Source organism: Cherax quadricarinatus, chromosome 62 (genome assembly GCF_038502225.1).
Source record: "Cherax quadricarinatus isolate ZL_2023a chromosome 62, ASM3850222v1, whole genome shotgun sequence".
NCBI lineage: Eukaryota > Metazoa > Arthropoda > Malacostraca > Decapoda > Parastacidae > Cherax > Cherax quadricarinatus.
In genome coordinates, this window is record NC_091353.1 from 253,556 (window position 1) to 267,120 (window position 13,565).

At 45.4% G+C, this 13,565-nt stretch overlaps 1 protein-coding gene across 1 annotated transcript in view; it reads left to right on the forward strand.

Annotated features, from left to right (window-relative positions):
- Nucleotides 1-13,565, forward strand: part of LOC128687309 (uncharacterized) — a 148,752-nt gene that overhangs the window by 38,136 nt on the left and 97,051 nt on the right. Inside the window, exons 5-7 of the mRNA XM_070098293.1 lie at nucleotides 120-279; nucleotides 4,993-5,817; nucleotides 6,498-6,646. Of these exons, the coding sequence (XP_069954394.1) occupies nucleotides 120-279; nucleotides 4,993-5,817; nucleotides 6,498-6,646 (1,134 nt within the window). The remainder of the gene's footprint in view (nucleotides 1-119; nucleotides 280-4,992; nucleotides 5,818-6,497; nucleotides 6,647-13,565) is intronic.

Below are 13,565 nucleotides of genomic sequence, written 5' to 3' on the forward strand. Positions count from 1 at the left end.
CGATTCAAACAACGAAATATTTTCCTGTTAATTTTACAATAGCACAATAATGTAAAACATATATTTATACTAACTACAAATAACTCCTCTCTTTCTGTGTTGGTTGTCTGACGTTGCAGGGAGTGCAAGTGCAACACAACGTGTCAGTGGGAGTGATCGTCAGCAACCAGAGTCTGGTGATACAGCGAGTAAGACGTCAACACACTGGTCTTTACACGTGTGTTGCCTCAAACATCGAGGGTGACGGACAAAGCAATGCTGTCATCCTTAAAGTTCAATGTGAGACAAACATACACTATGTTTATTGTGTGTGTGTGTGTGTGTGTGTGTGTGTGTGTGTGTGTGTGTGTGTGTGTGTGTGTGTGTGTGCGTATGTTTATATGTATGTTTATACTCACCTAGTTGTGGTTGCAGGGGTCGAATCACAGTTCATGGCCACGCCTCTTCACTGTCGCTACTTACGTCACTCTCATTGCTCTATGAGCTTTACCATACCTCTTCTTAAAGCTATGTATGGATCCTGCCTCCACTACATCATTTCCCAGACTATTCCACTTACTGACAACTCTGTGACTGAAGAAATACTTCCTAATATCCATGTGGTTCACCTGAGTCTTCAACTTCCAACTGTGACACCTTGCTGCTGTGTCCCATCTCGGGAACATCCTGTCTCTGTCCACCTTTCAGTATTTTATATGTCGTTACCACATCCAACGCTTTCTCTCCTGTCTTCCAGTGTCGCCAGGTCGATTTTCCTTAAAAACTCCTCGTAGGACATATCCCTTAGCTCTGGGAATAGTCTTGTGGCAAAAATTTGCACGTTCTCTAGTTTCTTCATATGCTTGGCTAGGTGAGGGTTCCAAACTGGCGCTGCATACTCCAATATGAGCCTAACGTACACAGTGTACAGGGTCCTGAACGATTCCTTATTAAGATGTCTGAATGCTGTTCTTAAGTTTGCCAGGCACCCGTAAGCTGCAGCAGTTATTTGGTTGATGTGCGCCTCACGAGATGTGCTCGGTGTTATACTCACCCCAAAATCCTTTTCCTTGAGTGAGGTTTGTAATCTCTGGCCCCCTAGGCTGTACACCGTCTGTGATCTTCTTTGCCATTCCTCAATCTTCATGACTTTGCACTTGGTGGGGTTGAACTTCAGGAGCCAGTTGCTGTACCAGGCCTGCAGCCTGTCCAGATCCATCTGCAGTTCTACCTGGTCTTCGTGCGATTGAATTCTTTTCATCAACTTCACATCATCTGCAAACAGAGACACTTCTGATTCTATTCCTTCTGTCATGTCATTCACAAATTCCAGAAACGGCACCAGTCCTAGAACTGACCTCTGTGGCACCCCGCTCGTTACCGGAGCCCACTCTGACATCTCGCCACGTACCATGACTTGCTGTTGTCTTCCAGACAGGTATTCCCTGATCCACTGCAGTGCCTTCCCTGTTATCCCTGCCTGGTCCTCCAGCTCTTGCGCTAATTTCTTGTGTGGAACTCTGTCGAAAGCCTTCTTACAGTCCAAGAAAACGCAATCTACCCACCCCTCTCTATCTCTTGTCTTAACGCCGTCACCCAGTCATAGAACTCAAATAGGTTGGTGACACAGGATTTCCAGTCCCTGAAACCGTGCTGGCTGTCGTTGATAAGCTCATTCCTTTCTAAGTGTTCCACCACTCTTCTCCTGATAATCTTCTCCATAACCTTACATGCTATACACGTCAGTGACACTTGTCTGTAGTCTAATACTTTGTGTCTGTCTCCTTTTTTAAAAATTGGGGTTGCTGTCTTCCATACTTCACGTAGTCGCCCTGTTTGGACAGATGTGTTGAAGATAGTTCTTAGTGGTGCACAAAGCTCCTCTGTTCCCTCAGTCAGGACCCATAGAGAGATGCTATCCGGCCCCTTCGCCTTTGAGGTATCTAGTTCACTTAGCAGCCTCTTCACTTCTTCCTAGGTTGTATGTATTGTGTCCAACACTTGATGGCGTACCCCACCTCTCCGCCTTTCTGGAGGCCCTTCCATCTCTGTGAACACTTCTTTGAATCTCATGTTGAACTCCTCATTCATTTCAGGATCATTTTTTTTGTGATCTCCCCTCCTTCTTTCCTCAGCCTAATTACATGGTCCTTGACTGTTGTTTTCCTCTTGATGTGACTGTACAACAGCTTTGGGTCAGATTTGGCTTTTGCTGCTATGCCTCCCTTCTTACATGTGCATATTCATTTCTGGCTATACGACTGCTCTCCTTATTCTTCTGGGTCCTTTGCCTTCTATACCTCTTCCATTCCCTAGCACACTTGGTTTTGGCCTCCCTGCACCTTTGGGTGAACCACGGGCTCATCCTGGGCTTTTCGTTATTCCTGTTACCCTTGGGTGCAAACCTCTCTTCGGCTTCCTTGCTTATTGTTGTCACGTATTCCATCATCTCGTTTAGTGACTTCCCTGCCAGTTCTCTGTCCCATTGAATCCTATGCAGGAAGTTCTTCATGCCTGCGTAGTCCCCTTTCATGTAGTTTGACTTCATTTTTCCGGCCATTCCTTCTTCCCCCTCCACTTGTAACTCTACTATGTATTCGAAGCTCAGAGCCACATGATCACAGTATCGAGTCATAGCTTGTGGCCTCGCTTCTTCACTGATCGCTACTAGGTCCTCTCTATCTTCCTGCTCCATGAGCTTTATCAAACCTCGTCTTAATACTATGTATGGTCCCTGGCTCCACTACATCACTTGCCAGACTATTCCACTTCCTGACAACTCTATGACTAAAGAAATACTTCCTAACATCATTTTGACTTATCTGAATCTTCAGCTTCCAATTGTGACCCCTTGATGCTGTGTCCCATCTATGGAACATCCTGTCGCTGCCCACCTTGTCAATTCCTCGGAGTATTTTGTATGTCTTTAGCATGTCTTCCCTAACCCTCTTGTCCTCCACTGTTGTCAGGCCGATTTCCCTTAACCTTTCTTCGCAGGACTTTTCCCTTAGCTCTGGAACTAGTCTTGTTGCAAAGCTTTGCACTTTCTCTAATTACTTGATGTGCTTGACCAGGTTTTGGTTCCAAACTGGTGCTGCATACTCCAGTATGGGCCTGACGTACATGGTGTACAGAATTTTGAACGATTCCTTACTGAGGTATCGGATCGCTATTCTCAGGTTTGCCAGGCGCCCATATGCTGCAACAGTTATCTGGTTGATGTGTGTGTGTGTGTGTGTGTGTGTGTGTGTACTCACCTTACTGTGGTTACAAGGGGCCGAGTCATAGTGTGTACTCACCTAGTTGTACTCACGTAATTGTGGTTGCAGGGGTCGAGATTCAGCTCCTGGCCCCGCCTCTGTGTGTTTATGTGTATGTGTGTACTCCCTTATATTCGGTTGTAGGGGCCGATTTTCAGCTCCTGGTCCCAGCTCTTCAAGAGGTGGGATAAGGCTGCACAAGCCTTATCGTACCTCTTCTTAAATTTATGTATAGCTCGTGTCTCTGCCACTTCTCTTTCCATGTCGTTCCACTTCCCGACTACTCTAAGGCTGAAGAATTACTTCCTAACATCCTTATAACTTATCTGAGTTTTCAACTTCCAGCTGTACCTATGTACTCCCGTTTCCCATCTCTGAAACATTCTGTCTCTATTTACCTGTAGGGTCCTCTCAGCATCTTGTACGTTGTATCATAGCATCCTAAGTTCTCCTGTCCTCCCCATCCTTGATAAGAGATAGCAGGTGTGCTAAAAGAATAACTGTTTGGAAAATGATTTCCAACAAATTAAATATTTTATTCTCATTCTAAGGCTTCCATGAATAGATGCTAATATATTAAGTACCGTATTTTACAGCATATAAGGCGAGCTGTTTTTCCAACTAAAAGTCTTAAAAAATCACCCTGTGCTCTATATGATCAAGGTCAGGGTCAAAAGGAGGCTTTGGGTTCCTCTTTAGCATACTCCAGTATGGGCCTGACGTACATGGTGTACAGAATTTTGAACGATTCCTTACTGAGGTATCGGATCGCTATTCTCAGGTTTGCCAGGCGCCCATATGCTGCAACAGTTATCTGGTTGATGTGTGTGTGTGTGTGTGTGTGTGTGTGTGTGTGTGTGTACTCACCCTACTGTGGTTACAAGGGGCCGAGTCATAGTGTGTACTCACCTAGTTGTACTCACGTAATTGTGGTTGCAGGGGTCGAGATTCAGCTCCTGGCCCCGCCTCTGTGTGTTTATGTGTATGTGTGTACTCCCTTATATTCGGTTGTAGGGGCCGATTTTCAGCTCCTGGTCCCAGCTCTTCAAGAGGTGGGATAAGGCTGCACAAGCCTTATCGTACCTCTTCTTAAATTTATGTATAGCTCGTGTCTCTGCCACTTCCCTCTCCATGTCGTTCCACTTCCCGACTACTCTAAGGCTGAAGAATTACTTCCTAACATCCTTATAACTTATCTGAGTTTTCAACTTCCAGCTGTACCTATGTACTCCCGTTTCCCATCTCTGAAACATTCTGTCTTTATTTGCCTGTCGGGTCCTCTCAGCATCTTGTACGTTTTATCATAGCATCCTAAGTTCTCCTGTCCTCCCCATCCTTGATAAGAGATAGCAGGTGTGCTAAAAGAATAACTGTTTGGAAAATGTTTTCCAACAAATTAAATATTTTATTCTCATTCTAAGGCTTCCATGAATAGATGCCAATATATTAAGTACCGTATTTTACAGCATATAAGGCGAGCTGTTTTTCCAACTAAAAGTCTTAAAAAATCACCCTGTGCTCTATATGATCAAGGTCAGGGTCAAAAGGAGGCTTTGGGTTACTCTTTAGCGTAAAGTATCAGGGTCATTAGCCCTTGATTATGATTACTGATTTATTGTTATGATACGTCTGTCGAGCGCCTTACATGCCAGAAAATTTGGTATGTCATTTTTGCCCCAAAATAGTGTGTTCATTTCGTAATAACCAGTTTGATGTCAGTTATGGTGTTCTGAAAGTATTTTGCTGCCATCAGATGCTCCCGTGTGCGCCTCTGGTCAGCTTCACGTTTACGGCGCTGCAAAGAACGAAGAGGTTTCAGTTACTTGTCGTCTGGATGCCGTACCTCCAGTTGTTCATTTCTTTTGGCGTTTTAACAGCAGCGGCGACGTAGTTGACATCGCAGAAAATCACGTAGCCACGCAGGGACTTCAGTCCTCCTTATCCTACGTGGCACGAACCGAGCTGGATTACGGCACTTTACTCTGCTGGGGCAGCAATGCCCTCGGCAGGCAGAAAATACCGTGTGCTTATAAGGTTGTACCTGCAGGCAAACCCAACCCACCTGAGAATTGCAACCTTACTAACCAGACGACAGAGACCTTGACGGTACACTGTGTCCCTGGATACGATGGTGGTCTTGTGCAAAAGTTCATTATTGAGGCTTATGAGGCTGACAGTAAACGCTTGTTACTAAATATTACAGAAAACACCGCCCCACAATTTGCCTTGCGAGGACTCGAACCAGAAACTTCATATATAGTTCATGTTTACGCTGCCAACGAGAAAGGTCCAAGCGAAAAGTGGTATCTGACAGGTTATACTATTAAAGACATTGCGGAAAGGCGCACTGCCCAAGTTCGTCCACCACCAGAAGAGTTAGTGTCCGTCACTCCCATATTGGCAGTGGTGGTGGCAGTGGTGGGTTCGCTGGTGCTACTGGCACTTGTGGTAGCAGTGGTGGTCAGTCTCAAGAAAAATCACTGTTTGAGGAATAAGGATGTCACACTGCCCCTTCAAACGTTCTTGGCTGATACTCGGGATTTCGACGACAAGAATCCTGACCTCATCCCCTCCAACGGTAAGTGACTGGGTTAACATAAACACAAACGAACCAACACGGAGGCAACTTTTCTGTTAGTCTTAGACCATTATCAAGACCAATTAAATGAGGTTTTCAGTCGTAAACTAAGATATACAATACTCATCTGCTGCGTTGACTCTATGTTGTATCGTTTGCGCCTGAGGGATCATTTGTGCCATTAATTTTTCTTATCCCACCTTATTGTTGAAATCACATTTCATTTTATCTCTTCCTAAACAACAGATGCAAGATTTATTTATGTTAAAGATTACTGTGAGAACTTAAGTTGTCGATATTCATTGTACTCTTGAAAAATATTAATAATAAGTTCTAATCTGGTCTAAGATTTGTGTTGGTTCTAGATTCAGTATCAAATATGATTCCTTGTTTATTATGCAAATATGAAAAATGGAGGTTACAATACTGCTGCTGAAATATTATTCAACTAATCCAAAAAAATTGGAAATAAACACTAAACCGAAATCTCATCTTGTTTTTAACTTATATCTTTGGGTTAGATATTAATTATAAATTCTATCTGTGCTTTAGAAATAAATAATAAAGAAAACATTAAAATATTGGTCTAATTATTTATTACTTGAAATATTGATTCGTTAACATAAAAAAATCGTGAAAGATGCGAGATATTCCTAGAATGACAATATTTACATTTGCAGGAAGCGGTGAGAGACAGAAGAAGAGTCCCAGTACTCCAGAGGAAGGTGGTTTCGGCAGCATCCATATCTGTGCCTCCGTCCCCTATCACAACACTGTGTATAGCACCTATCCCAGAACACCAAGATCCCTGTCAGCTAATACTACACAGGTAGGTTCACCCTGGGAATGAAAATGAACCTGGGAGTCAGAATGGAAAGGGAAGAAGGGGAATGATCGATTATTTAAACACAATTTTCACATCAGCATTATGTTGTTACTGTATTCTATATTATAGGTACATGGTAGGAACACACGTAGTGTCCGACTATAATATTCGGTCCCCTCAAGGAAGGTTCCTTGACGCTGGTGAGGGGCTCGTGATCTAGGGAATTGGATCTGAGCTCCAGTTCACTGCATTTAGCCTGAATACCTTCCACCCCCCCCCCACTAGCGCTGCATAATCCTACAGGTTTAGCGCTTCCCCCTTGATTTTAATAATAACATAATATTCGGTATGAGAGATCTGTGACTCGAACTCACATGTGTGCAGCCACATTATTCTATATGGTAGTTACATGGTGGATCACCCACAGTCTGTTAGTTACACTGTGGGAGTACCCACAGTGTGCTCGCACACTGTTTCGTGTGAGTTACAGGGTGAGAACTCCAATAATGTTCGGCTGCATTATTCGATGTGAGAATTATATTGTTGGGACATAACATTTAGTACTATAGTAACATAATGAAAAAAAAAAATTAGTACTGTAGTAACATAATTAAACCAAAAATATGTTTCCCTGGCATTCATTAATCAGTTAAGGTACTCTCTCAGCTAGAGCTGGGATACTTCTCAAGAACGATGAGGGTATTGTCCAGCATTCCATTGTTAATTTAGTTGCCATTGTAACTTTAGTTGTTTCATTCAAGCCGAGCTAAAGTTATTATTCCCTTGGAATTACCATCTTTCAGGATGGGGAGAGACTTTGGAATACCTGGGGAAGAAATCATAGAATCAGCTAGCGGTGTAAGTTATTCAGTACATGGCAGAACTTTAGAGGTGGGAAGTTGAGGACTTTCTGGTGAGATGGGACGAGGCATATTGAAGATGGAATTAAGCCTCAAGTTCGTGTAAATGAAATTTTGAACGAAGGATATGGTGGTGCAGATTATAAGTTGATTATGACTGAAAAATGATAAGCCGTTCTACGAAGAGATTGCTGAAATTCACTTACGGACGAATTAAGGCAGAAACGTGGGACGTTTGGCTTAATAAAGGATTCAGAAAGACAAACGAATACACGCAGAATCAGATGAATGTTGCAAATTGCAACATTCATCAACAAGAAAAATTTTCTTTAAATGTTTTGCTTTCACACAGTATACTTGACAAACTAAGATCTGGTGCCCAACCAAGCTGTAAGATATTCAACCTCTTTCTTCCTCTCATACGGGATACGATCCCCAACAGTCGACAACACCCAGGTACCTATTTACTATTACGTGTATATAGGCAGAAGCTGCAAGGATACTAATACCTATTTGCTGATACGAACGCATTGGTAAAAAGCCTAACACACAGGGAATATATTTCATCATTGGTCAACAAATTATTAGAAACCAAAACTTTCCCAACAATAGTTTAGACAGCTTGGGTTACCCCAATTCATAAAGGGTGAGACCCAACCCTTTTAAATAACTATACGCTGATATCTTACTTGTCATTGTGTTTTAAAATCTTCGAAAAACTAATTCATAAGCAAATATATTTTTGCTTAGTGGTTCACAATATACTCAACCCCTGGCAGTTTGGTTTCAAGCAAAGAAAAAGTGCAAATGGAGGTCATACCTTGCATGCAGAAAGTCCTGCCATAACAGCAGATACCAATGTTTTCATCTTGGGCATAACGTCGTCATCTCGACCTGTCAACATAGGGGTGACTCAGGGCTGTGTTCTCTGCTTTTCTTCCAGCGCATCTTAATTACTTAAACCTGTTCTGTTTGCAAATGACAATTTTCTCGTCTCCAATTCAAATCCGAATTCTCTCGGTAACACTGCTAATGAGAAGCTCCCAAAGATAGCTACTTGGGTAACGATCTCACTCTTAATATAGAGAATACTTTTTTTGATGTTTGGGAACAAAGCTGCAAATGTTTAACTAAATATAATGATTAAAGGTTCTCAAATTGTAAGACAAAATAAGGAAAAAATTTTGGGATTGTATGTTGAGAACAACATGAAATTCAACCCCCACATCCAGCACATAACAATGATGGTCGCCAAAATAGTAGGCACCCTCTCTAAGGTACTTGGGAATAAATTCTAATCTATTCTAACCTCACCTATGTACTTGTACAGGAAATCACCTAAAGTCAACTCAACGTAAAGCGGCTGTGCGACCGATCACCAAATCTAGTGCAAGACAACACACTCTCCCATTCTTCAAAAGTTTAATTGAAATTAAGACACATGTGCAACATCTGGGTATCTTTATTGTAGATGTTTCGCCAACCAGTGGCTTTATCAATACAAATTCTAGGACATAACTTGAAGACAGTAGGACTATATACAGAAGATGAGGTAATCAGCCCCTCAACCTAGGAGTAGGTGCGAAGAGCACCGCAGTCGTGGAGATTCTGAAGCAGAAACAAGGAGCCTGGCGTTTATATAGTAACGTCAGGTGTAGCAGACGAGGGCATAGTCACTGGTAGGCGGGATTCTCCAGTGGAAGTAGGTCCTTCCCAAAGAGATGGGTTAGTTGTAGAGGTAGTTGTCGTAGCCGAGAAGGTTATGTACATGTCCTCAGAATCAAGATTCCATGATGTTGCAGTGTCTGACAAGTTTAATTATACAGGACAAACAGCTATAACATAAACCTTCCCAGAAACTCTTGATAGCTGCAACACAACTCAGTGTTGCAAGACATAAAACTCTCTGATACCGTGTGTAATAACTCAATTTGTAGATGAATGGTTTAGAGAACCGACATGTTGATAAATTAGACACATGTGCAACTCTTGGGTATCTTTATTGAGGAAACGTTTCGCCACACAGTGGCTTCATCAGTCCATACAAAGGACTGACCACATCGACTCAAGGTTGAGGGACTGATTACCTCATTCTCCTCCTGTTCTTCAAGATTCTCCTTTGTATGGACTGATGAAGCCACTGTGTGGCGAAACGTTTCCTCAATAAAGATACCCAAGAGTTGCACATGTGCCTAATTTATCAATAACTCAATGCATATTAAAGGGCCCTAAAATCTGGAACTTTCTCCCTGTAGATTCCAAATATTCCATCTCTGCCAACTGCTTCAAAGTTACTGTTAGAAACCACCTAATTACCTAGATATGATCTTGACAGCAATATATCATAATAAATCCTGAGTCTTGTTGTTTGCATCCAAACATCCCGGTTCTAGTTCTTTGTTTTCTTTCAACTTCCGTATATAATTGCACAGGTATATACTATATTATATTATACATTGTAATTTAAGCAGCTACTACCACTCACCTTCTTAACTAAGCAATTATACATTCTTATTTTGATTGCTTTTATTAATTAACCTGCAATTTGTATCCATTTTAAAGTTCCTAATAATACTGTATATTAGATCACAAGAGTACAAATATAAATGAAACATAAATAAATACATATGAGTAAATTTAAAGTAGAATATAACGTAAGATTTACTCGAGATGCTGTACATACCATGGGCCTTCAGATTATTGTATATCATATCTATTATAGATTACTGTTTGTAACTGTATTGACCAACATTTATAATAACTGCTGCCAAAGTTATAAAAAATAGTTTGTGTTAGAAAATACAACAAAGTTAATATCAAGGACTAACAAATTAATTATTTTTGCAGTAGTCACAAGTTACAAGATTATTTAAAGGTTCCCGGAAATGTTGTGTATAACCAACAACTCTATAATGTCTGTAATGTTAACCATTCTTCAATTAATGGGAAATTATACTTTTTTGTAATATAGTTTATTATTTATTGTTTCTTAAAAGTGGGTGTGTGAGGTTCAGTGGGTGTGTGAGGTGCAGTGGGTGTGTGAGGTGCAGTGGGTGTGTGAGGTGCAGTGGGTGTGTGAGGTGCAGTGGGTGTGTGAGGTGCAGTGGGTGTGTGAGGTGCAGTGGGTGTGTGAGGTGCAGTGGGTGTGTGAGGTGCAGTGGGTGTGTGAGGTGCAGTGGGTGTGTGAGGTGCAGTGGGTGTGTGAGGTTCAGTGGGTGTGTGAGGTTCAGTGGGTGTGTGAGGTTCAGTGAGTGTGTGAGGTGCAGTGGGTGTTTGAGGTGCAGTGGGTGTGTGAGGTGCAGTGGGTGTGTGAGGTGCAGTGGGTGTGTGAGGTGCAGTGGGTGTGTGAGGTGCAGTGGGTGTGTGTGAGGTGCAGTGGGTGTGTGTGCAGGTGCAGTGGGTGTGAGGTGCAGTGGGTGTGTGAGGTGCAGTGGGTGTGTGAGGTGCAGTGGGTGTGTGAGGTTCAGTGGGTGTGTGAGGTGCAGTGGGTGTGTGAGGTTCAGTGGGTGTGTGAGGTGCAGTGGGTGTGTGAGGTGCAGTGGGTGTGTGTGAGGTTCAGTGGGTGTGTGAGGTGCAGTGGGTGTGTGAGGTGCAGTGGGTGTGTGAGGTGCAGTGGGTGTGTGAGGTGCAGTGGGTGTGTGAGGTGCAGTGGGTGTGTGAGGTTCAGTGGTGTGTGAGGTGCAGTGGGTGTGTGAGGTTCAGTGGGTGTGTGAGGTTCAGTGGGTGTGTGAGGTGCAGTGGGTGTGTGTTCAGTGGGTGGGTGTGTGAGGTTCAGTGGGTGTGTGAGGTGCAGTGGGTGTGTGAGGTGCAGTGTGTGAGGTGCAGTGGCAGTGTGTGAGGTGCAGTGGGTGTGTGAGGTGCAGTGGGTGTGTGAGGTGCAGTGGGTGTGTGAGGTGCAGTGGGTGTGTGAGGTGCAGTGGGTGTGTGAGGTGCAGTGGGTGTGTGAGGTGAGGTTCAGTGGGTGTGTGAGGCAGTGGGTGTGTGAGGTGCAGTGGGTGTGTGAGGTTCAGTGGGTGTGTGAGGTTCAGTGGGTGTGTGAGGTTCAGTGGGTGTGTGAGGTTCAGTGGGTGTGTGAGGTGCAGTGGGTGTGTGAGGTTCAGAGGTTGTGAGAGGTGCAGTGGGTTTGTGAGGTTCAGGTGAGGTTCAGTGGGTGTGTGAGGTGCGCAGTGGTTGTGTGAGGTGCAGTGGGTGTGTGAGGTGCAGTGGATGTGTGAGGTGCAGTGGGTGTGTGAGGTGCAGTGGGTGTGTGAGGTGCAGTGGGTGTGTGAGGTGCAGTGGGTGTGTGAGGTGCAGTGGGTGTGTGAGGTTCAGTGGGTGTGTGAGGTTCAGTGGGTGTGTGAGGTGCAGTGGGTGTGTGAGGTTCAGTGGGTGTGTGAGGTTCAGTGGGTGTGTGAGGTTCAGTGGGTGTGTGAGGTGCAGTGGGTGTGTGAGGTGCAGTGGGTGTGTGAGGTTCAGTGGGTGTGTGAGGTGCAGTGGGTGTGTGAGGTGCAGTGGGTGTGTGAGGTGCAGTGGGTGTGTGAGGTGCAGTGGGTGTGTGAGGTGCAGTGGGTGTGTGAGGTTCAGTGGGTGTGTGAGGTGCAGTGGGTGTGTGAGGTTCAGTGGGTGTGAGGTGCAGTGGGTGTGTGAGGTTCAGTGGGTGTGTGAGGTGCAGTGGGTGTGTGAGGCGCAGTGGGTGTGTGAGGTTCAGTGGGTGTGTGAGGTTCAGTGGGTGTGTGAGGTTCAGTGGGTGTGTGAGGTTCAGTGGGTGTGTGAGGTGCAGTGGGTGTGTGAGGTTCAGTGGGTGTGTGAGGTGCAGTGGGTGTGTGAGGCGCAGTGGGTGTGTGAGGTTCAGTGGGTGTGTGAGGTGCAGTGGGTGTGTGAGGCTCAGTGGATGTGTGAGGTGCAGTGGATGTGTGAGGTTCAGTGGGTGTGTGAGGTTCAGTGGGTGTGTGAGGTGCAGTGGGTGTGTGAGGTTCAGTGGGTGTGTGAGGTGCAGTGGGTGTGTGAGGTTCAGTGGGTGTGAGGTGCAGTGGGTGTGTGAGGTTCAGTGGGTGTGTGAGGTGCAGTGGTTGTGTGAGGCGCAGTGGGTGTGTGAGGTTCAGTGGGTGTGTGAGGTGCAGTGGGTGTGTGAGGTGCAGTGGATGTGTGAGGTGAGGTGCAGTGGATGTGTGAGGTTCAGTGGGTGTGTGAGGGGCAGTGGGTGTGTGAGGTTCAGTGGGTGTGTGAGGTTCAGTGGGTTTGTGAGGCTCAGTGGATGTGTGAGGTGCAGTGGATGTGTGAGGTTCAGTGGGTGTGTGAGGGGCAGTGGGTGTGTGAGGTTCAGTGGGTGTGTGAGGTTCAGTGGGTGTGTGAGGTTCAGTGGGTGTGTGAGGTTCAGTGGGTGTGTGAGGTTCAGTGGGTGTGTGAGGTTCAGTGGGTGTGTGAGGTGCAGTGGGTGTGTGAGGTTCAGTGGGTGTGAGGTGCAGTGGGTGTGTGAGGTTCAGTGGGTGTGTGAGGCGCAGTGGGTGTGTGAGGCGCAGTGGGTGTGTGAGGTTCAGTGGGTGTGTGAGGTTCAGTGGGTGTGTGAGGTTCAGTGGGTGTGTGAGGTTCAGTGGGTGTGTGAGGTGCAGTGGGTGTGTGAGGTTCAGTGGGTGTGTGAGGTGCAGTGGGTGTGTGAGGCGCAGTGGGTGTGTGAGGTTCAGTGGGTGTGTGAGGTGCAGTGGGTGTGTGAGGTGCAGTGGATGTGTGAGGTGCAGTGGGTGTGTGAGGTGCAGTGGGTGTGTGAGGTTCAGTGGGTGTGTGAGGTGCAGTGGGTGTGTGAGGCGCAGTGGGTGTGTGAGGTTCAGTGGGTGTGTGAGGTGCAGTGGGTGTGTGAGGTGCAGTGGATGTGTGAGGTGCAGTGGGTGTGTGAGGTGCAGTGGGTGTGTGAGGTGCAGTGGGTGTGTGAGGTGCAGTGGGTGTGTGAGGTGCAGTGGGTGTGTGAGGTTCAGTGGGTGTGTGAGGTACAGTGGGTGTGTGATGTACAGTGGATTTGTGAGGGTGTGGGAGGTGGAGTGGGTGTGTGGGATGGAATGGATGATGAAGATGGAGTGGCTGTTGGAGGT